The sequence below is a fragment of the Nestor notabilis genome, unplaced genomic scaffold (genome assembly GCF_000696875.1).
Source record: "Nestor notabilis isolate BGI_N333 unplaced genomic scaffold, ASM69687v1 scaffold13681, whole genome shotgun sequence".
Taxonomy (NCBI): domain Eukaryota; kingdom Metazoa; phylum Chordata; class Aves; order Psittaciformes; family Psittacidae; genus Nestor; species Nestor notabilis.
The window spans coordinates 1-25,140 of NW_009916246.1; the positions used below are offsets into that span (position 1 = coordinate 1).

Here is a 25,140-nt window from a genome sequence, read left to right on the forward strand (position 1 = left end):
CCGCTTTTTTCAGCCCCCCTCTCCCTCCCCACTTCTGGATTCAGTGCTTCTTTAAGTATCCTGAGTAGCTAGTCTGGTTTGACTGAAAAGTACTGTGTGTTTGTTGTGTGTCTGCATGTGTGATACCAACTGTTGAAGACTGCTTGATGTTAGATGAGGGCTTATGCTCAGAGCTGTTCTACAGTTGGCTCTCTGGCAGAATCTCTCCTCACCAATGACAATGATATCTCTGTGTGGGGGAGAGCCTGTTTTACAATATTACACTTGCCATGGCCTCAATTTTACTGATGGGGAATGATTATGATTTCATTTACGTTAATCAAATTCATGAATCACTCCATTCATGTCAATAGCATCAAAGAGCTATACAGACAAGTAAGAGTTCAGAATCAGGCTTCTGATGTTTAATCTGAAAGGATATCTGAATCACTTTATTAAAGATAGGTAGTGAAGGAAAGATCTCTGCTTTCTTTGCATTACTCAGTCATGCCATTAACATGAAACATCAAATAAAGAACTACAATGACAGCTGGCAATGTGTCACATGGGTTTTCTGTTTACCTCAGATATAGAAAGTACTCCTGAATTAATGAGATTTAGAATAATATTTCAAGTATGACGAAGTTACTGTATTAGGTATCCTTGCTCTTGGAAGTTGGCATTAATGTTTCAAAAATTTATTTCCTTCCTTTGTTTTTTTATGCCATTCTTACTTAAGTTGAATGCAAAAGATCTAAAACAATGTTTAAGTAAAACCTCAGAGACTGTGTTAAGTTTTATAGCCCTGTCCATAAAGAATATCATGTCTGGTAAATACAGAAGTATCAAAACAGTGATTGCAATTCATAAAGTTTGTTTTGTAGGTATCTCATAAAGCACTAACAAATCTTCATTCATTTCTAAAAAGTGAAAACCATGTTAATTTTCAAAAATATAGGCATTCTAAAACAATAAAAGGTTTTGTACTGGTGTCTGTCTCCTGCTCAGACAGAGAAATTGTGCAGGGGATGATGGGCCTTAATTTAGTCCTCACTGGTAAGTACCTCTAAGACTAAATATTCTTTAAATTGCACCCATTTAAATTACACTCAAGCTCCATGTAAATCTAAAAAAAAAAACAAAACAAAACTATAGGGGGAAAAATCATTCAAGAGGTCTAGCAAGCTATCAGAAAATTGTTCTATTATACTTCTGCAGGGTTTTTTTTCCATTTTTAAGTCAAAGAATTGTTGGCATTTGAGAACATTTTCTAGAAATCTGTTTGCTGTATTACAGACCCTAGAAACTATTACTGTCATACACACTCTTAGCTACACTACAAGCACATGCCCCAAGACACCAAATCAGAGAGTTGACGGGTTTATCAACAAACCAGGGCCAAAAGAAAGATGAAAGAATGGACCTCTTACTATGTTTTCTATGTGTCTCACTGACTGTTTCACTGAAAACTAAAAATCTGCCTGCACATCTTGCTTTTCTAATACAGTTGGAATAGCAAAAATATTTTCTCCCGAATTCCCAATGAAAGCTTTCTTTTCGCCCTGCTAGACCATGTGTTCAGTTTTATACCCTACACTTCCTCAGCATAAGAAAATTGTTGTATAGTGAAGCAATAAGATACTGTCTTCAGGCTGAATACGAATACTAGTTAAACCACTGGTGCCTTTTAAGAAAACCTTGATATAATTTCCACCCTTAGTAACTGTGGGAATTACACATTTTTTCTTGCCTTTGAGATAACACTGCTGTGTATTTCAATATGCACAGTTGGGCACATAGCTTAAATATAAGGCAACAGACTTTACCTATCCGTGCCAAAAAACAATTAGAAATCTCACTCCTTGTTTTTCAATAAACTAAAGTGAATAAGAAACTGAAGAAATATAGAACAGAGAAGTAACCTACCGTGGTTGTCTTTATCCGTCCTCCTGGTTGTGTACAGGTCCAGCCTGATTTATTGATTAGCAAATCACAGCCTTCTCCTTCTAAACATGGGAGCATTTCACACCACTGTTTTGTTTTGATAATTCGTGCTATGGAACAGAAAAGAAAAAAAAAACAAACACAACCAAAAACAATTGGCAAGAGAATTCATATTTCACTTATCTCTAAACACTTTCTCATTTGCGTTGTCTATTTTCATCATCTGATAATGGAGTCACAGGTTATGATGTAGACAGTCCTAGGCAATTTACAAAATTATTTACAACACCTGCTGTGCCAACAAATTTCATAATACAAAAAGAACTTAAAACCCAACAATAGCCCAAAGGAGAGCTCTGTTGTAAATCAAAAGAAGGTAAAAGTAAGTTAGCTAATTTTCTAATTCCATGCTCATTATAGTCAAGGAAATATTGTCAGGGTGGCTAACAACTGAATCCTTTGTGTTAGACTATAAACCTGAGCAGACACTCCTTCTCCTGAAGTGCTTACAGTGTAAATAGACATGAGACACACAGTGGAGAGATTAAAAATATAATAAACATTAGAGGTGGTCAACAAAATGACAACAATTGTGGAACTCTGTGATACTTGCAATGGTAGGGCCATAGAAAAAGGGGCAAAAACTAGGAACAAAAGAAGGACTGGTGTTGAATGAGGTAAAGGTTGGGAAACCATGGGGTAGGAAACAATGAGCAGAGGGAGAAGACTGGTACAAATATCCTTTTACCCTATAACTGCAAGGGAAAGGAAGTCTAGTAAGGAAGGTCCCTAACTGTCTGACAGGTAGTGTGTTGTGAGTTTTGTGGCTCCTCTTAACGCTTGTGCCTCTGGTAAGCTGGGTCTGCAAAATTTCCTCAAGTTCACACACTGCAAGTAGTCCTGGTACAACAGAGCTCTGACTGCGCTAAAGTAGATGCAGATGAGCTGCATGGAGATCTTTTCTTCAAGGCAGGGAGAAAGGGAGCTTCAATTCCTATAGACTTCTTTATGGATTATACTACTTCTTTTGATTTCACCTCTGTAATATCTGGGTTTCTTCTCATAGAATATTAAGTAATATGACTAATATCTAATATTTCGTTAGTCTTTCACTCTCCTTCTGCAGGCAAAATTGTGGAGTGAAGTGTTTGGGATACTTTTTATAAAATACATGTGCAGAGATGCACTCACTTGCATGGTGCCATGTATTCATAATAAACAAGGTAAGGTCCCCCAAACAATTCATCTTTTGTTCACATGGTAAGGTTCAGTGTCCACGGAAAATGGTACTCAGTTCCTTCAGAGATCACGTCAGCAATCCTGGGTTAGACTACAACAAATCTTCACCACCTCGATTTGTATGTAAGTATCCTAGGATTCAAGAGCAGAACAAGTTCCACAGACAGGAACACAGATTGTCTTCCTCTGTGTTGATGCTTGACACCAATACAAGCAGTATATCTTCAACCGTCATGAGCCCAACAAAAAGAGAACTACAGAAGAAATACTTTGCAACAAAAGCATACGAGAAGCTTATGATGCTCCCAATTAACTTTGGGTCCACAGAGCTTAAAAGTAGGCATTTATACACACTGTCAGTTGCAGCTCTTTATTCTCACCTGAACATGTAATTCAGTCTCCCTATGCCCCTGACTTCCTCTGTCTGGAACTGGCATTGGAATACAATTCCCAATGCCACCAGATCATGGCAAGAAATAAAAGTGTAATTTAAAGCCTTTTAATAAAATCCTTTCCAATATTTTGACATGAAACAAATCGTGTCCTCAGTCCTGATACAATTGTTGGTAAGCTCCAAGAATTTAACAAACACTGCTATCTTTCAGTGGAAACCCAGTCTGAAACTCATAGTAAGTTTTTCAATATAAAAAACACTTTAGCTCCCAAACGTCAACATAGGAATTTGCACTGTTCATTAGACTATATATATATATATGTATATATATATCTCACTGAAGGAATGATTCCCAAACAATTTTTGCAACTACAATTTTTTGAAGAAAATCCACTAAGCTTTTATAGCACATAATATACAGAAATCTGGAATTTGCTTGGGGTCCATAGGTACTGCTCTATAGAGAGCTGGATCATAACAATTTTTGAGGGTAACATCTCATTTCTAACAGGTAATAGCTTCATCCCTTCTGAGTGAAGGCGTGCATCCAGTTGCAGGTTTTACAGAAAAAGCTCTGTAAAAATATTAACACGAAACCTCATCCATTTGCAGGTGTATATTTTGCAATTCACATATCAAAATGGCTATTTCTAGCAATATTTCAACAATATGAAGGATCATTAAAAGACTGAATAGTCAGTTAAAACAAAAAATATGTGCTAGATTGCCTTTACTATCTCAGGTGGGATGTTTTCCTGGAAACATAATTTGAACTAATCTTTAAAAAAGTATTTCCCTCCTGTGTGAATTACTCTCAGTGTTTGCTTGGTTGTTATCTCAGAATTCAGCTACTGATAACATTACAAATATATGGAGTCCAGGCTCTGGGTATTGGCTATATCCACATGAATTTAGAAGGCACCAAGAGTATTTCACAGGACATGAAGTCTAAAACATTTCTGTATCAAGTGTATAGACTACCCTCCGCATTTAGGCCTCACGAATTGGAACAACTACATCTGTGGGGAAAAACTACTCAGCCCACATGGTTTAAAACAAATCAGTATCAAAACAGTTTATTAATTTACTAATGATACATAACCAGCAGCAGTGCAGGATCAATACCAGTAACACAAACCAGACACACACACACCCTCACCTCCCCCCGGTCTCTCCTCCACAGATCTTCACAGTTGTTTCATCCAGCTCTTCCTCCTGGCCCTGTTTTGTCTCACAAGCTGCATGAACCCACAGGCTCTCTCATTCCTGCACCTCCAGGCCCTGCTTTCCAAGCCATTTGCCACAAGCAAGCCAGGCAGGCACCCTCACACTCGGATATGAGCTGAGGTCTATCCAGTGGATGACCACACTGTTCAGTCAACACATACGGAGTCACAGTTGCAAAAGGGGGGGCATACTCATGTCATTGGCATTACATCTATTTTTGCATTTTCACTTTTCAGTTTGTCCATTACAGCAGCGTAGGACAGTGAAGCTAAATACATTACATAGGGAGTGAGCAAAGTATACAATGGTTTTATCAGCATAGTATCAAAGAATTTCTATCAGTAATTGAAACTGAGTTACACTAGCCAAAGCAAAGGAATACACTGTATTTCCTGCGGCGGTATAGTTGCCTTTTTACTGTGTATATTCACCAGGGGTGAAATCCAGCCCTCTGTAGACAAGACAGCAAAAAGCCTATCAGATTCTTCAAATCTGCTCCAAGCTCCATTATGAAGAATTAAGTGGCACTTAAATGATACATAGGCTTTGTGCAGACCTTCTGTAAAGAACTGAATTTCATCTTAAGAATCTGAGCTGACACTACTTTGCATCTCCCAAGAAGGGCTGTGCCCCTTCACTTAAACTGAAGTTAACAGGAACTGACAGTGCTCAACACAAGGTAGAATTGCTTTCCCTGGTAATACCATTTGAACTGGAGAACAACTGGAGTCTGTCCAAAGGTTTTTCATACAAACAGTTCTGAGGTGTTGCAGTCAAGCAACGAACACAACACCAAGCTACCCACCAAAGTGTTCTTCATTCTTTTATAAGACCAAGCAATTTGCAGTGGATTTTGAATTATCAGTAAAATAAATAAAGAGAAGTCTGTATTCCTGATCAGTATAGCCCAGTTTAAGACTGTTCAACTGATTAGTGCTTCAGAACACCACAGATTATTTTCTGTTAAATACCGCAACTAGAAATGTTTTGTCACTAAGCTTGTCACCTGGTTTAATGGTGTATATATACTTTCCTATAGAAAATCAGCTTTATTTTCTGTACTTTCTTTCCTCACATTCACTCTACACTCCGGCAGTTATCAATTACAGCATCTCTAGTTAATCTCATATCTGAAAATAAAAAACTTTTTGTGATAGCAAAAAAGTAAGATAAATCTTGTTCAGCAGCAGTAAATGCGAAAACTTACAGCCATATAAAATATGTCTGATTAAAACACTCAAATAGCTACAGCTTGTTTTCTCATATTTTGTTCAAAATATTGGAGAATGAACTTGGAAATAAAAGTAAGAAAATATTTTTCTTTTTCATCAAATAAGAATATTGATTAAAAAAGTATTTGTTTACTGAGACATGATTTCAGAATACATCGTTCTCCTATGCATAAAAGGTGGTGTGTGAAATGAATATTTACAAATCATCACGAAAACCACGATAAAAGAACGTAAATAAAGTAAAAAAAGATGGCTTAGTTGATGTTTATCAGTCAATTCCAGATACCTGAAGTAGTGAATGGAAGATTTTTTGCAGGGGGGAGTAGGAAAACTTTCTCCTAAGCCCAAGCAGAATATTCCATTTTGAAACATGCTTCTTAAATGAGAGCTTATCTCACCTATAGTTCTTACAGAATGATGTTCTCCTTCACTTTTGTGGGTTTGGTTTTTTTTTTCCAGTGATAACTTGTAGCCCTTAATGAAGGATACAGAATATGAATTGGAAAAAATATTTCCTTTTTGATTTTTATACATTTTTTCACTGTTGTTTTCCTTTAACTTTGAGGAAAGCTGATAAGTATAGCCTGTAAAATGCCTTTGGATTCATCAGTTTAGATATAGCTAGACAAACCCTTTTATCCTAGTGTTCCAGTTTTGCCCTATTAACTCTGAACAGGATCCACATATTTTATAATTAATGACTTCCAACTGATCCCAACTGTTTCCATCATCCCATTCATTTCCCAGCCTTTCTGTTCTCTTTACCTCACATTTTTCCTTTTTCTTTTTTCTGTGTTGTTCAGCTGTAGCCTTTTGCTCCAACCATTTTTCCCCTCTGATTCAGTACATATATACTACGCACCTATCAAAGATCCCAGAACACTCTGCAGAACTTACTATGTTTACGTAGTTTTACCTATGACTATAAGTGCTGTTCATTATCTCCACTTTGCACAGAGGCTAATCAACTTGACCAACAGCACACAAGAAATTTGTTGCAGAGCTGGAAACAAATACTTATGAATTCTTAGTGGTCACTGGACTGGAGATTTTCTCTGTCCCATTTTCCTGCATTAGAGCATGCTTTAGTATATATATAAGAAATTAAACAATAGCAACAAAAATATGCAAAGTAATGCACTTTTAAAAACATGCATCAGTTAAATTGCAGCAGCAGGAAGGAGGCCAGCAAAAACAAAAACTGAATTGCAGTACTCTAATAAGACATTGCAATCATGAACTGTCTTTAAAGCAGCAATTTGACTGTAATAGTGTATAAGCCCCAAATGTTAATCTTTTTTACTATACAACAAGGAAACATCACAAACCTTGGGTACCTTTTACAGCAGTCATTCTGCTCCACTTAAAAAATTGGAAGCAGTGCTAATTCACGAAGAGTTAGCTCGTCTCAATTATTTATAGGGCATCTAGACCAAAGACCGTTTAGTTCTAAGAAAAGCAATATAGCAATGTCTAGATGTCCATTTTATCATTTAGCTCTTGCCGTCAAGACTGGGAGGGATGCTTGAGCTGAATTTGAGAAATACATGGAAAAAAGTGATTTCTTGCAGACTACAGAGGCTACAAATTGAGACCAGGTAACCGTATCAAGAATAAAAGCCTGAATGACTGGGCAGAGGCTTTTCCTACAGCTCACCCCAGTTATATTTCCAGTAAGGGAGAAATTTTATTGCAACCCCTACGCTGAGAAGACACCTTTGATAGCGACCTGTTTGGTTTACCATAAACAGTGCAGACTGCACCATGTACAATATGTATTTGGGAGGAGCAGGATAACATACAGGAGGTGGTCTCCAAATTATGCAGTAATTCATATCATCCCAAACTAGGACTGCCTAAGCGGCACTCGTGCCAGTTACATGAATGGTCCCTAGGAATTCTGATGTGGCATAACAGTCTGCCATATTAAGGTGTGTGAATAGAGGAATTTATGTAGTAAACCACAGTGGCATTAGGTTTATTTTAAACCACTGCATTTAGCAAGGCATTCAGGTAGCTATTTAATTTTAAGAAGGTACCTAATGTTTTTCTGCATCTTAAGAATCTGTAAAATAAATATACGCTGACAGCTTAGGAGGGAGAAAGTCCAAAGGTACTCCACAAATTCGAAATTGTTATTAATACACCATAAATCCCCAGAACACAAGACAGAGGATAAAACCATGAACAAAAACCCAACCAAAACAATTAAGCAAACAAAAGCTGAAGTACAATCCAGATTCTAGGAGCACTCTCATGAAATTCAGCAGCTCTTATCTTCTTTCCTGTTTGTGTCTCCAAAGAGCAGAATTTCCTCATTACGATACCCCAAACAATGAATAAATAGGCAACCAGTGAAAATAAGCATATAAGAGTAAATGCACAGGAACACAAGAACACGAGAACACAAGAACACAGGAACACAGCAACACAAGAGACCTTTTTGTAGTGAAGAAACAAGCATGTATCTACCTGCCCTCTCTCTTTTCACTTCTTTGAAAACCTTGAATACTACGTGACTTAGTGATCTAGTGATATGTATCTTAGATTTGCCTACATGCAGATGTTCAAATATTTGTATGACAGAAGCACAATCCTAAAACGGAAAGTGTCCCAAGAATCAGCTTCACAGTAAACTTATGTCTGTTTCCATTTTAAGTTTTAAGGGCCAGTTTCCTTCTGTTTATAACTGCTCTCATTTGAAATTGTAATATCTCTCTGCATTTGTTCTCAACCCCTTAGCCTTTCACTGGCAGTTACTACAATTGCTTACATGGAAAAGTAATACAGCAAATATTGCTTTTAAAGCAACCTACAAAAAACAGGGGAAAAAAAAGCCAGTATCATTTACCTAATCTCATAGAGTCACAATAAGCTCCCTGACGGTGGTAATAAATAATAAATAAAGATTAAATCTCCACATTGAATTTTATTTAGGTACAATTCATGTGCTCATAGTCTCTTCTAAGTTGGTGGTTGGTGGTATATATTAAAATGCCAATGCTTTAAATAGGCAACCTGTCCCACAACTTTGCCCAAGATTTCAGCACTTGCCTGAATATCCAGTGATGTATGTATTCACTGGTTTTCTATCTGTGAATGGTGTACTGCTTCATTGTCTGTGGGTAGTTAGTGCTTGCTGTCTAATAAGAGATGCTAATTGAACATCTACCCCTAGAGAAAGCCTTTGTCAGGACTCAGTGTCTCCTCCTTCTGTGCCCTGCTGTTCTGCTCTGCTGTATTCAATTAGTGTGCTGGAAGCAAAGTAAAAATTACTAAAAATCTGATCCGTGATATGCCAGCAAAGAACCCCTCAGAGATCAGGTTTTCATCACATTTCACTTTGCTGCCAGCACACCGAGAACAGCAAATTTAACTGGAGAGGGACAGGAATTTCAGACCCGAAGAAGAGAATCTGAAGAGAACTGTAAAAGATAGAGACAAGGGAAGGATATAATGGAAAATAATAAGAAAACAGATAAGAGAAAAAAGAAAAAAGAATATGGCTAGAACGGAAGGGAAAAAAGAACAAAGCCCAGCTATACACAATACCTACTGAAGCAGATGGTAAAGGTCAAAAACTTGTGCAACTTGTTCAGTGGAGTCAATAGGCTGACTGGGTAAGTGAAGGCTGAAGACCAGAACTGTTTGGTTTTTTCTTCTCCTCTTAAGTACACCAATATAACTCCACCTAATACAAGCAAAGTACTGCAGTGGAACACTATGTTTACTGTGATTAAAAGAATAATGTGTGACCATCCCTATGTTATACAGGGAAGGCTGGGAATTGTGGAAGAAGGAGGACCCCAAGAACTTCTAGCTATGAAGCATGTGAACATATCAAGCTAACCACTGTGTAGACAGTGAAGCAGGAATTTAAAGGAGGAAGCCACAGAAGGAATAAAATATGCTCTAGGTTATATGGTAGACCGTGATTAGTGCCATGGAAAGAAGCTGGGAATGAAAGATGATGATGCTGGTAGTAGAAAGAGAGTGAAGGAAGGATGTCAGGAAGGTTATAAATCAATCTTACAAGTGTCTGAAAACCAGCTGAGCCTCAGAGTGTTGATACCCATGGATATGGGTGATAAAGGATTCCTGGACACTTCACCCTACCTGCAGCTATACATTTGACTGGACCATATCTGATTCTGTAGTCATGAGACACACACTAAAATGATGGCCAAAGATCAAGCTCCTTCTTGGGACTCTAGCTGTGGAATGTTCTTGTACACAGGCTTAGTAGGTATGTTCAATGAACTCTGCACTTGCTTTGTAAGGAGTTAAAAAAAAAGGAAAAGAAAAAAAAAAGAATCGGTCTTCACTCCTTTATTTGACAACTGCTTTTGCATGGATGAAGCAGTAAGAATCAGAAGGTGAGATTCCATGCACATGAAGACTGAAATCTGTTAGCCTTTAATATTTTTAAAGCTATTACTAGGAATTTTAGTTAATGTTCTCCATTGTGCATTCAAAGGACAAGCATTTAGCCAAGTGGTTCTCCTCTAGATCTTACTGCTTTTGGTGCTTTCCAAGCATTTACACTGCTGCTGTGACATGGTGGTGACATTTATTGTGCACTGCAAGAGATAATAATTCAGCTGTTCTCAAGTACAATGGGCTTCCTTTGTCAACAACCACAGCAATGGGAAACTTTGCCCTCCTTTTGTCACATATGTAAGAACAGAACATGCAAGCAAATTGAGTTGAAATGAGTTCAACTCGCACAGAAGGAGATGAACAGCTGCTGCTATGAGAACAATTAAAAATATTTGAAAAGGAAACTCAGCAATGAGGCTGTACTTACACCATACCCCCTGTGATTTCCCCCTATTCCACATGACTAGATGCTGTGTTATGGTAAACCGTATGCTCTTTGGGGTATGCCTGTGATTTCTTGTTTTGATCAAACAGTAAAAAGAGGCTATTGTTATGCTGGGAATTTTAACACAAATCAATGCTACATGAATGAAAATTAAGAAAAAAATTAATGAGTGAAACACGTGAAAAAAAAGAGAAAGGAACACAACTATATAGCAACACCTTCCCTAGTGAGAATAAAATTAATATAACCACTTGTGATTCTTTTGAAACTTGTGTTCTTAAATATTACTTCGTCAGTGCCCGAGGAAACTTGCCATAGTGAACTGCTATGACCTTTAGATAGCTTGGAAACTGTCCTTTTCTCGTGACTTCTGGTTTCATTAGTCAGTGTTTGACCAATGGAGGAACAAATGTGTTTAAATACAGCAAAGATGTTGGTTTATATAACAGGCACTGAACTGGTACGCTGTCCGTGAGAAACCCTGTTACAGGTGTGTTATATCTTGACTGCACAGACAATTGCACATCTTTTCAGACAGCAGTTTGACATCATGGTTAGGCAGAACATGATTTCCGACTGACAAATAAAAATGTGATTTTTTTTAAATGTGTCTTTTCATGAATACATAAAGTATTACTGTTCTTTACCCCAAACTTCCAAGATCTGAAAATTACAAATGACTGCCTTATATAAGGTTTTAGTTGTTAATTTGTTTTTATAATACTGGAAATAATATCAAGAAACAGGTATCTTAAAAAGACAAATCACGCAATTCATCTCAAAACCTCAGCTAATGCATGGATGTTTTCACCTTGTGTATGAAATGCACAGAGGAACCAACTTTTCAAAGATTCATCAGATTCTACTTCATAAAATTTTACAGATGTTTTATGTAGCAAATATGCTACAGTTCAGAAGAAGCTCCACAAAAGAAATTGTCACTGATTAGAAGGAATAGCCTTTCTTCACCTAACAAGCAATATTTTATTGAAACACATCCGACAGACCTATGAACAGCCACAGAAGGTATTTTAAGGCCAATAGTCTCCCTGTCTCCTTCACCATCAGACAATATAACTTGAAAATTTTAAAATGATGTCTGTGAAACCAGACTAGAGGATTGGTCATGGAGTGAAAAAGGGGCAAATCCTGTCTCTTTCCTAAGGCAGGCAATGCATGTGCTCATATACTATGGCCATTGTGTCTGCAAGCAGGAGTCCTGTCCCTTCAGAAGCAGCACAGTTGAAGTTGATTGGGCCAAAGGACATAGTAATAGCACAGACAATATACTCTGACTTACTTTTCTAAACCATGAACTCTGAAAATAAGGTGCCATAAGCACTTGTGGTTCTGCAGCAAGGGCTCACATTGTTAAAAATCAGACCACAGGGCACACAGCAGTTGACCAGGACAGGTCACTGAGAGTTAAAACTACTTTTTGTATCGCACTCCTTTACAGGAAACAAGATAGAGTCACAGGTTTAGAGACAGAAACAATCAGTTACACTAATCTAATCTGATCTTCAACTTTATGAAGGCCATAAAATTTAATCCAGCAATTTCTGTACTATTCTCAACAATTTCTGGTTGAGATACTACATATCTTTTAGGAAGACTTCCAGTACTGGTTATCAGAGAACACTCACATTTCTACCAACTCTTAAGGCAGCTTATAAAATTCAACAGCAAAAGGCAAAACTCCTCAGTTCTATAGATTTTAGTATTATTTCTATGTTTAGTATTATTTCCTGTTTAACTCTCACAGGAGTATACTCATCTTCCCTTTCTAAATGATTGAGTGGTCTGCTGTTAGCTCTAACAAGGACATGTCCCTCATAAAACATTCAGTGTTCCTAACAGTCAATCATTGAAATTTTAAATTTCTTGATGCTGCTTTTTTCTTTTTTTTTACATTGAAAAACATTGCTTTATAGAGGCAATGGAGAAACCTTATAGGAAATATTTATATTGTGTAACAATACAAACAGTACAAGTTTGCAGTCCTGACTAAAGCAGAACTTGCAATGGGTTTCTTGAGAGTTACTCTCAACAAACTGCTGTTTGACTGAGTCTGCAGCTTGGAAATAGGCCCTTGCAGACTAAGAAGCCACAACAGCTAGTTGTCTATGCCTCTCTTAAGTACAATACTGAGCTACTTAAGGGTTCATATAGCCTCAGCATTTTAAACATACCAAAATAAATTCAAGAGGTCTTCCCAGGGAAACTTCACAAATTTTCTATACCTCACGTAGCAGCTCTAAAAATGGCCCTTTAAATTATCCTTGTATGCATTATTATATAAGCATGTACATATGCATGTATGTATACATCTACTATACTGGGGATAAAAGTTCCTGACACTGCTTCTCTGTAATATTTTATCTCTGGTCAGCAGGATATTCTGTCTAACCACTGTAGTCATATGGGAATAGCAAATAATTTTTATTAAATTGTAGCATAATGTGAACACTTTCTACTGTTGGACTGAAAAAACGCTTTTATAATTTAATCTATGTTCAAAAGTTCAGAGCCTATTTATATAGCCTAGTTGCTGGAAAGTTAAATAGTGAATTTACAGCACAACAGACACTCTTCACTAGCTCTGTTTTTTACAGCTTGAGGTGCACTTTCATAGAATCATTGAATGGTTTGGGTTGGAAGGGATCTTAAAGATCATCCAGTTCCAACCCCCTGCCATGGGCAGGGACATCTTCCACTAGACCAGGTTGCTCCAAGCTGCATCCAACATGGCCTTAAACACTTTCAGGCATGAGGCAGCCACAGCTTCCCTGGGCAACCTGTGCCAGTGTCTCACCACCCTCACAGTGAAGATTTTCTTCCTTACATCTAATCTAAATCTGCCCTCTTTCAATTTAAAGCCATTACCCCTTGTCCTATACCTACATGCCCTTGTAAAAAGTCCCTCCACGGGTTTCTTGTCAGCCCCTTTCAGATACTGGAGGGCTGCTGTAAGGTCTCACCAGAGCCTTCTCTTCTCCACATGGAGCAATGCTAACCCTCTCATAGAAGAGGTGTTCCAGCCCCCAGATCATCTTCATGGCCCTCCTATGGACTAGCTCTAACAGCTCTTATCTTGAGGTTATGTTGGTTTTGTTAGCACATTTCTCATCCTGCTACTTTTATAGATGGCTTTCCATGCTTGACCAAGTTTGATAGATCAGGTTTCCCCAACTGTAAAAATTGCAGCATGTAGATTAAACCCAAGGATAGGGCTAGTAACTGGCTTCCTGGTAGTAGAGAGGAAAATGATCACAGAACGTTTTTTTAATTTCTCTTTATCCAAGAAGGGAACTATGTAATTTTTGTTAGTAAATAGAAGATTATTCAGATACCTTATGCCATTATCAGCACATTCTCTATCCTAGAATAATTTGCAAATTCCAAATTTTGGCTAGCTAAGTGAAAAGGCAGCTATTTTAACTATCTTCCCAAGATTCTGAAGTTCACTAACTGTAAAATATTTGAGAAAAGGGAGAACTATTTAATGAAAACAGACATAATAGTCTGTTAATAAAGAGGTTGGCAATTTCTGCCAAGTGGACTAGGAGGCACTATAGTCTGCTGAAAATGTATGCCTCAGAACAGATGTGACAGAGGCACGTAAGAAGATGCACACATATAAATTCGGCAGCAAATTCTTTTACTGTGATATGAATACTTTTTTTTTTTTCCCACGCATCTGTAGTGGATGCTTCAGCTTCAGTACTGTTTATTATATATGTATGGTCTTGACTACTTGAATCTCTGCAACCCATTCAAAAACAGACTGCAAAATGTCAGAGTTTCTTTCACTTCCAGTCCTGCTTAAGTTTGCTTTGTGGCACTGCTCATCTGAATCATTGCCTGTTTGTTGCTTACAAAACATTCATATTCAAAGCACCATTAGCACAATAGCAATTAACAAAGAGCCTTTTATGCCAACATGCTACAACTTCATCCCGCACACCCTTTACAGGAAAAAGGTCTTTTCTCTTCTTTCTAGTATCAGTGAAGCACTCATGCCATGTGAAAAGAATGCTCCCTTTCAGCATAGAGGGGACATGACTGTGCCTTATGTGAATCTACTGTATGTACAACTGAGGGAAGGACTAGGTGACCTAAAAAATCTTTCTCATCTCTAACCTCTATGGAAGTTCATGGTATCAGGAATTGCATATTAACAACCAGATGCAGTATTTTGTATGGAAACAGCAGAGTGCTTCCACAGGATGTTTTTCTTACTTTTTCCCTGCTGTAAAGGATAGGAAAAAATGCTTTAGGTTTGTCACAAGTATAACTGGCAAAACACAGAAAGGACAGTGATTACACTTGAGTCATTCACAGCAGTCATTCCTAAAAATATTGCTGTTACGGAGCAGTAAGTGAGAAGGAGGGAAAACCTGCAGCAGCTACATTACGCCAGAAATTGATGGATTTTGTTGCCAGTACTACATCAAGTTGCCATGCTGGCACTAAGACAAATGCTGAGGTTCCCCATGAGATAAGACTGTTCTTTTCCATGGCTGTAGATACCATGATCATATATATTAATTAGAGAAGAACAAAAGAAAGTGGAAACGCTTTATACTTCCTTCCAATAATAATTTATAGGCAATTCCACAAGGCAAAAAAAGTAAGTAGCAGAGTTGGCCATAAAAACACAGAAGATGAATCCATTTGCAACAATGGCATATAAGCAATATCAAGGCATTTTACAGTAATATAAATATGTAGGATAAATACAAGGATCTAACTGCCCCAAAACCACCTTCAATATGAGACAGTCACAATATTTCCAAACGGCTGAGCTGCACAGCCCTGTGACATGTTAATAAACTTGATCATTCAGTAACAGCTCTTACATTGTCTAGACTGTTTTACCCTTAGTTCCCACTAGCACAACACACACTGGTAAAAGAAGAAACAAAAAAGAAACGACCCCTCAAAGGCTCTTGTGTGCTTTTATTTCACACTGAATAAGCAGGCACAGTACAGCCTGCTGCTAAGCTTTTCCTTACCAGTTGGTCAAAACATGGATAGACTCTTGGTTACAGCTCCTAATGTGTTGATCAACTGACCCAGAATAACAAAGGCTAAGGGTAACCAACACAGAAATTACTATACTGGATATCAGACCTGAATCAGTCTAGTCTAACACCCTGCCTCTGCGAATAGCCAGAGGGATATGTAACAACACTACACAAGCCAGCCACCTCTTTTTCTGTATGTTTTAGCAAGAACTGTTCCAAGAAGAAATAACTTACTATGCTCAGATCTGTTTCTCCATTTCTGCTTTGCAAGCTGTTGATTGAGGGGCAAAGGGTAGAAATTGTACATCTCTGAGGAACAATTAACTTCTTTGTTGATCCCCTGAGGTGTACCGTAAGCCATAATACCATAAATAATCCCAAGGAGAATTTGTCATAATAGATCTAAATTGATAGCATTAAAAATGTTCATGCATTTGTATTTAGAAGTGCCTCTTCTTTTTTTTTTTCTTTTTTAAAAAAGAAAGGATTTTGCATTAGCAATTTGAGGAAAAAAAAAACCAGTATAATTTTTTTCCATAGTAATACAGAAAACACTGCATTTGCATCACACATTAATCACAGAAGAATTAAAGGCACAGAAAAACAAATATGATAAATCACATTTCCTTTTGCCTAAGATAAAATTCAGCATCATGTCTGTATACATCATTAACTACTGTGTTTGCCATAAATGCCTCACAAAAACGTGTGAACTTACAGCATCATGGAAAAATAAAACTGTCTTTAGTTTTTCCTGTTTCACCTTCCTCTATACATTATATGAAAATCATCCACAGTGTATACATTTCTTTGCCTAAATTACATATAAAACATTGCTATATGATAGAATCTGCAAGGATTTCTATTCACTGACAGTACTGCCTGCCTGACAAGAGGTATGTCATACTTATATCACATTATTCTCCCCCCAGGCTGATATGAAATCTTTCATCAATAAGCCTGATTTGCTAATACCCTATTCTGTTCCAGTCAGCTTTTTACACAGCACGCAGGTGTGCTGGACCCAAGTGCCTCGTGGTAGGGTGCAAGCAATATGACTCTCATTTATCCCTTGCTCTCTCACTCCCCAGGGCAAAAACTATATGCAGTGAATGTTTTGTTCAACATTTTGTTGTTGTTGTTTTCTTAATGCACATATATATATGTTAGGGAAAGCAAGTCAATGAAACAAATCTTGTAGTTTGAGTGGAATGTGCTGAGTCTTGTCCTTAATTTTTTTGAAAATTTATTTCAGTCAAAGTTAGGCCATTGACTGCTTTCCTTAGCACAGCTACACGCCAAACGAGGCCACCAAATGCACTCTTATTCCTGACTACTCTTGCAAATAAATACATGTTTAATTAAATTAACTTCAAGACACTTATCCAAACATCTATTCTCTCAAGCACAGCAGCTCTCAAAATAACTCTCAAATTTTGAAAGAAATCACATTCATCTCCTGCAATTCCTAAATATACCCCATGTTTCAGGCTCTGCACGGACTATTCTATTTGGATTCATTGCTTCAGAAGACTATGATTGCTCTCATAAGGCTCTCTGGCACCCACCCTTAATACTGGACAATTTTAAAGACAAACCCATATGTATTCTAATAAAACAAAGTAATAACACTAGGAACATGAAAATAAAACATTAAAAAAAAATCTGGATTTTAACATTCAGCTTCACACTGGGTTACTCCAGTATCTTATACCACTTGGGGTGCTAGTGGTCTACCACATTATTTAATGGAGGAGCTGCCTTAAGGAACTCACTTTATTTACTTTTTATTGATTCTGGTAAAAAAAAACCCCAAGCTATAAAATGAGGGATTGTATCTCCTCAGTAGACTCTCTGGGAACACACTCATATGTTCTTTTACTTTTCATCTTAGAATTTCATATATTTTTTAATGCAGTTCATGCATAGATCATGACATGTTCATGCATGTAAGTACACGTGTAGTATATTTATCCTGAGAAACTCCTCTAGATACTATGAATATTCTCCCTATATCAGTAAGTTTCTTTAAGATACAGTCTAAAATGTAACATTTTCTGTTAAGGTGATGTAGGCGCTGGAAGACAAGCCTGCCTGCTTGTCTTGCAGTGAAGTATGTTGCCAAAGATATGTATCAGTTGAAGACTTCTTCAAGCACTTCAGGATTCATGCTTCAGTCAAAGACAGTAAAACTAGTATGGTCTTAACTCAGACAGTCAATGAAATATGTAATCTGTCATTATAAAACTGACTCATTAAAGCAGAAGTAACCTTGAAGAAGGATTTTGAAAGATTATTTTTAAGATAATGTAAAGAGAAATGTCTGAATAAAATAGTAGATAAAAATAAGCCCTGGTTAGGAAAAATCTCTTCACATTTTTACTGAGTCTGACTTAACATCAAAGGCTTAGCAGAAATGCAATTCTCAATGACTGTCCTACAGTAAGAATCACTGAATTTTAATTCCAAACTTCCCACAACAGTTTTTAAGATGTCTGCTGGTGATTTCTTTTAGCAAGCTACTAGAGCAAGATGTTACTCTAACAGCTATTATTACCAACATAAAGAATATTTGTGCCTTTATTTCAACTGGTATAAACCAGAATAATTCCACTGAACAAAAGAAATCCATTTACACTGGTGCCAAATCCAGAACTGCTTGTATTTATTAAGTATTGAGAGTTTCCATTCACTAAGACTTTATGTTTATACGCATACATGAACTGATCTTACAATTAAAAAGATTATAGTTAATATCAGGAACTAGACAATTAAAAATCCATGTTACTTGAGAGGAAATGCAAGCCTGTAATTCATGTCTTAACTGCAGCAGTTGATCCTAATACAGCAAAAGAAAAAGCAGAAACCAATTGCATGCAAGTGTGTAAATAATCACATCATTAAAATGTGTAAATTTAACTGGGTTAAGAAAGAAAAAAACCCCAACTTTTATATACAGAAATGTAAAAACAATAGAAGCTGAATAAAACAAAATATGAAACTGGAAAACACAGGAGCTGTTTATTTATTTCGTGGATGACACTGTAAGACCAGCAAGATCCATTGTAACTCTACATTCTGACCTCCTGTACAGTGTCATTCACAGGAATTCCCCGCATTCATCACTCTACCCACCACAGCTAGCAGTACCTGTAGTACAATTAGAGGACTGTTTTGGAAAACAAACAGAAAATCCTGAGTTTAAAATTTTCAAACCACAACTTTAGTGACTCGTCCCAAAGGATAATGGCAACTGCTGTTAGAAAGATCTTGTGCTGCTTCTGCATTTTTTAAAGTCAAAGTCATAACATTAGTTCCTTTAACTCTGTATTGCACAGTTAAGGCTGGAAGAGACCTCAGGAGACTTCTAGTTCTCTTAACTCTCAATCAATGTCTTGATCAGCACAAACTGAGCTCCTGAAGCCTCATACAGCATGTTTCTTTCCTCATCACCAAGACCGTTTGTTCTCTGAACTATTTCCAATTTTTCAATAGCTTTCTTGAATTGTGAACATTAGAACTGGGCATACTAGTCTATTAAAACCTACCCCATGTCCCAGATGTTTAACAATAAGTTTTCCAATATTTGTCCAAGGCTGCATTAGCTTTTTCAGGCTGTTGCCTGTAAGATGTTCACCTTTATGAGCATTGTCTTGCAGATCTTTCACTTCAGCATATGTACTGGATCTGGCTGGACTGGAATTAATTTTTTCCATAGTGGCTGGCATGGTGCTGTGCTTCAGATTTGTTACCAAGTGAGTGTTGGTAACACACCAGTGTTACAGCTATTGCTGAGCAGTGCTTGCACAGCACCAAGGCTTCCTCTTTTCTTCACTCTGCCCCCCACAGCAAGTAGGCTGACTGTAGTCAAAAAGTAGGAGGGGACAGAGAAAGGACAGCTGATCCAAACAGATCAAAGGGATATTGCATGCCATACAATGTCATCTCATCAATAAAAAACAGGGGGTAGTTTTTCCTTGGCAAACATGCTGGCTAGGCATTTGTCTGCTTGTGACTGCCTTTGCATTGCTCCGTCCCCCTCTTTCCTTCACTTAATAAACTGTCTTTATCTTGACGCACAAGTTTTTCTTACTTTTGCTCTTCTCTCCCCTATTCTGTTCCAAGGGCAGGGGTGGGGGTCAGTAAGAAAGCAGCTGATGGGTGCTTAAGTTACTGACCAGGATGAACCCACTACAACATATTAAAAGATATAGTTCACATGGCTACACTGTACCTTCTGACAATGCCACCACAGCATTCATAGATAAATTTTCTTATCATTCCCAGTCTTGGCCTTTAAAACATTTTGGAGGAAATTGACCTGGGTAGTCTTTATTGCAATCATCTGTTGCATACTTTCTGGATCACCCCATGCTCAGAAGTGACTTCCTAGAGCTGCTGGAGTTCATGGAGGCACAATCCTCCAGTGCAAATCAGCACACAACCATCTTTTCACATCATTCTTCCATGTCCCATGGTTTCACATATGGCTTATATTTACATGGGCAGGACGTAGTAAAAATCTTTCTTGTAAGAGCCCAACATTGCATGGAACATCCCATGAGACTGCACAGGAAAAGCACTACATGTGCAGCCACAATTAGAGCCACAGCTATAAGAAGTGCCCACTAAGAATAGAGCAACCTCACACCTTCCAGCACTTAGCTTCTACAAATACTTAGCTTAGCTTCTATAAATGCTAGTCTTTTCTTGGGCTCTTGCCCTGACATTGTAGGTTGAGAGCTGAAATTGGGGTTTCCCAGGCAACTCAAATCTGTCTAGCAGCCACCTATGTCAGCGTGCACAACAAGGTCATCACAGTGTGTTTGCTGTTTTCCATGGCATTATCTTGTTCCTTGGCAACTACAGAAAACAGAGGCACGTGGTACCTGTTCAACCTTGGGTCCTGGTGCCAGCAACCAGGAGCTAGATAGGCCTACAATCCAACTTTGACAGCCAGCAGCACTGACCAATGCAAATAGAACACACAGTAGAGGAAAGCTAACAGAAATGGTCCTTATTTGTTCCGTATATTACTGCTGGTGCTGCCTGGTTCTACCCACCTACATCTGCCAGCAGGCACTGGTAAACAACAGTGCAAATCAGGTAGTGGAGAAGAGTTCTGGAAAGGCTGTGTGACAAGGGGTAATCACTTCAAACTGAAAGAGGGTAAATTTAGATTAAATATGAGAAAAAAAAAAATCTTCACTATGAGGGTAGTGGCACCTTCTCTGGCACAGGTTGCCCAGAGTTGTGGTTCCCCCATCCCAGGAAGTGTTCAAGGTCAGGTTGGACGGAGCTTTGAGCAACATGGTCTAGTGGAAAGTGTCCCTGGCAGTGGAAGGAGGTTAGAACCATATAATCTTTAAGGTCCCTTCCAAACCCAACCATTCTATGATTCTATGAAATTGCAGCAATGGCATCATGGGATACCCATTACTCTTGAAAGCTCTCCTCCTTTGCAGCATGCAGTGACTGGGGTCACCTTAAGGGCTTGCAGTAGGAGTGTAAATAGGTACTTCAGCATGCAGTGCCATCACAGGGGTCACATAAAGAAGTTATTTAGCACAGTAGGATGAGCGAAGCCATTAAAACTACTGTAGCCACTGAGGCTTTTTTACCTCTTTTTAGTTTGTGAATCATCCACAAACACCATGAGCGACTTTAGATTTTCCTCCAAGTTAAGAATAAAAAATATTACGCACTACAGATTACAAGATAGTTTTCCATTAAAAATACAGCTGTTTAATGGGATCCTCTTCAATTTTTGTGTCTATACAGGAAATACATTATATCAAAACTATTACTTTTGTTACACAAAAATGTAATAGATTTGGGGGTAGGGAAAAAAAAATAATCTGAGGAGCAGTATACCACATGAAAAACAGCAATTTAAACTAGCCCAGAAGATCTTCAAATTGAGATCAACTCATTATCTTATTTTTGATATATGGATCAAAGCAGATATGCTACCATACACCTCTTCAGACTAATTTTCAAGTTTCTTTCCAGTGCAATGAACGTTTAGTAATTTAAAGAAGATGGAAGAATTTCAGCAGAACTGATTGCAAGTCGAATGATGTGATCCTGCCCCTCTATTCTGCTCTCATGAGACCCCACTTGGAGTACTGTATGCAGTTCTGGTGTCTTCAGCATAAGAAGGACATGGAGGTCTTGGAGCTAGTCCAGAGGAGGGCCACGAGGATGATAAGGGGGCTGGAGCACCTCCCGTATGAAGATAGGCTGAGAAAGTTGGGGCTGTTCAGCCGGGAAAAGAGAAGGCTGCATGGAGACCTCATAGCAGCATTACGGTACCTGAAGGGGGCCTATAAGGATGCTGGAGAGGGACTCTTCATCAGGGAGTGTAGCAATAGGACAAGCAGTAATGGGTTCAAACTTCAATAGGGGAAGTTCAGGTTAGACATAAGGAAGAAGTTCTTTACTGTGAGGGTGGTAAGGCACTGGAAGAGGTTTCCCAAAGTAGTGGTAAATGCTCCATCCCGAACAGTGTTAAAGGCCAGGTTGGACAGAGCCTTGGGCGACACGGTCTAGGGTGAGGCATCCTTGCCCATGGCAGGGGGTTGGAACTAGATGATCTTAAGGTCCTTTCCAACCCAAACCATTCTATGTTTCTATGATTATGAGAGCCCCCTCAGAACATGACTGACACAAGTGGTCTTTCGACATTTTAAAGATACAGGCATTGCATCACCTGGAATTACCTTTTCACCTACTGGAATTAAGTATCTAAATGGGTGCCAAACATTCCATTCCTAGATTCTCAGGAAAAAAAACCCAAGTTCATTTTCCACTTTCATTAATTCTTTCAAACCGTCCTTTGCCTTTTCCTGTAATTCTTAAGACTTGCTATACAGCATATGCATAGCTAAAGAAGAGGGTCTTCTACCTGGGTATTATAAAATTATGAGAAAGAAGTTATTTGCTACTACTACTTCCAAAATAAACAGCTCCAGTTGCTGTTGTAACAAAGGATTTCATTGTTATTATCTTCATCTAATACAGGGTTATCTATTTCCGTAATTGTAGACCTAAAAAAAACAAAAAGTTTTTTAATATAAAGGGCTGTTATAATTAAATTATTAAGTAAACTACAAGAAATATGTTGAGTTAATACAGTAGTTAAGATAACATTTATGGCGAAAGTCTAATTTGTTAAGGAAAAAAGTAAGATTAAACCAAAGTAAAGCCTGCTTGATAATATTAAGTAGCCAAATACCATTGTTTACATACCCACATAGGAAATTATTTTATCTGTCATTCATTGATGTGATACATGCAAGCAATATAATTCAAAGCAACAAAGACAAACATAAAAATGCCTTCCATCTCACTTAACAGGTACCTTTAAATGGAAGATTATATAAACAAGAATAATTTTGTTTTACACGGAATCAGGCAGATCAGTCTGTGCAATTTTTCTTGAGCAGTCTCTGAAAATAAACCTTCGACAAAATCTCAGATTACCAAAAGGATTTGATTTTATTATTGTTCAATATAATTTTACTTTCAAATTAGGCAACAGAGTCCTTTTTAAAACAAGTAAAGTAATAATTTATCTCATCATCTGACATCAAAGCAAAGCTCTCGGAAAGTTGTTTAAGAAGGGATACATAATCTTTAGCATAGCAGGCTCATACCAGTTTGGAAGACATAACACTAACAAGAAAACAAATTAAAAAGGACCAAACCCAAAATGTTCCTGTGTAGAACACAAATATATATTATATATATTTACTTATTTTGTTTAAAAAGTGAATAAAAGCCCACCAGAGCTAATAATTTAGAATACATAAAAATATAATTGACCTACTGTATCAGTGAGAGACTGGAATATTCATGAAATATTGATGCCTATTTAGATAAAACCAGGAATGTGCTTCTGTGTTTGAGGCAGTCAAATTGATACCAGGATTCTTTCCTCACTGACTGTTGAACACTGTTTACCAGTTGTGAATTCTGTTGGCAGTTCAGCAGTTTTACTCCATTCACAGCTCCTTTCAGAGGATATTCTAGAATGCATTTTACCATTGACCTTTACTGTACTAGGACTTCATAGCCACATAGCCTCACTTACCTCCACTCAAATCAATGATTTAACTTTTCATCAATTTAGAAAGTAAATCAGAGCAAGAAGTGCCATTTGGCTTGGGTAATAGTGTTGTTCAGTCACAGCGTGGCTCCAGGATTTCATGACCTGCACAGCTTCCATTTGGTTTTAACTTGAAGCGAGCTTTGATCCAAAAAAGCTCCAAATGTGCTGTGTTCCACCTACTTGAAATGATACCACTGCTACTATCAACAGAGAGGCTTACCCTGAATTCCTTCCAGTTTAAAGAAATCCAAGTGTCAATATATTGCTTTTTATGGCAACTTTCTGCTCTATGGGACTCAAATCAACCAGACCCTTGAAGCAGAATTACCTTTTGTCTCCACTGTCTTCCCGAATTGAGCAGATCAAATGATACTTGGCTTTCATTCCCTTTAGGCATGTTTTACTAGAATAATAAAAAAAACCCAGAACAAAATAACTCCTAAAACACAGAAAAGTCTAAATTGCTGGGTGAAACTTGAGGTGCTTGTAAATCAATCTAACCCTGACCATTGTTCTTAGACTGAAATGACCTTTCTTCCAGCTCTCCTTTTCAGTGCAGTAACTTCAGTGATTTTTTACCCTGACAGGTGGGAGAAATGGCCTGACAGGAACCTCCTGGAGTTTAACAAAGGGAAGTGCAAAGTCCTGCACCTGGGGAGGAACAATCCCATCTGGGTGGCTGGGGGCCACCCAGCTGGAGAGCAGCATGGCAGGAAAGGATCTGGAGGTCCTGGCGGACAACAATCTGACCATAAGGCAGCAATGTGTCCTTGCAGCCAAGAGAGCTAATAGTATCCTGAGCTGCCTTAGGAGAAGAGTTGCCGACAGGTCGAGGAACATGATCCTTTTCCCTCTACTCAGCGCTGGTGAAGCCACACATGGTGTTCTGTGTCCAGTTCTGGGCTCCCCGGTACAAGACATGGACATACTGGAGAGAATCCAACAAAGAGAACAAAGATGACTTATGGACTAGAGCATATCTCATACGAAGAAAGCTAAGAGAGCTGGGACTGTCCACCTTGGAGAAGAGAAGGCTGAGGGTGATCTCATCAATGTGTATAAATACCTGAAGAAAGAGTGCAAAGAGGATGGAGCCAGGCTCTTTTCAGTGGTGTCCACTGACAGGACCAGAGGCAATGGGCACAAACTGAAACAGA

At 38.1% G+C, this 25,140-nt stretch overlaps 1 protein-coding gene across 1 annotated transcript in view; it reads right to left on the reverse strand.

The window, feature by feature from the left end:
* Positions 1 to 1,905: 1,905 nt before the first annotated feature.
* Positions 1,906 to 25,140, reverse strand: part of FAM19A5 (family with sequence similarity 19 (chemokine (C-C motif)-like), member A5) — a gene marked incomplete at its 3' end in the record, with an annotated part of 112,515 nt that continues 89,280 nt past the window's right edge. The window contains exon 3 of the mRNA XM_010024495.1: positions 1,906 to 2,033. Coding sequence (XP_010022797.1) covers positions 1,906 to 2,033 — 128 coding nt within the window. The remainder of the gene's footprint in view (positions 2,034 to 25,140) is intronic.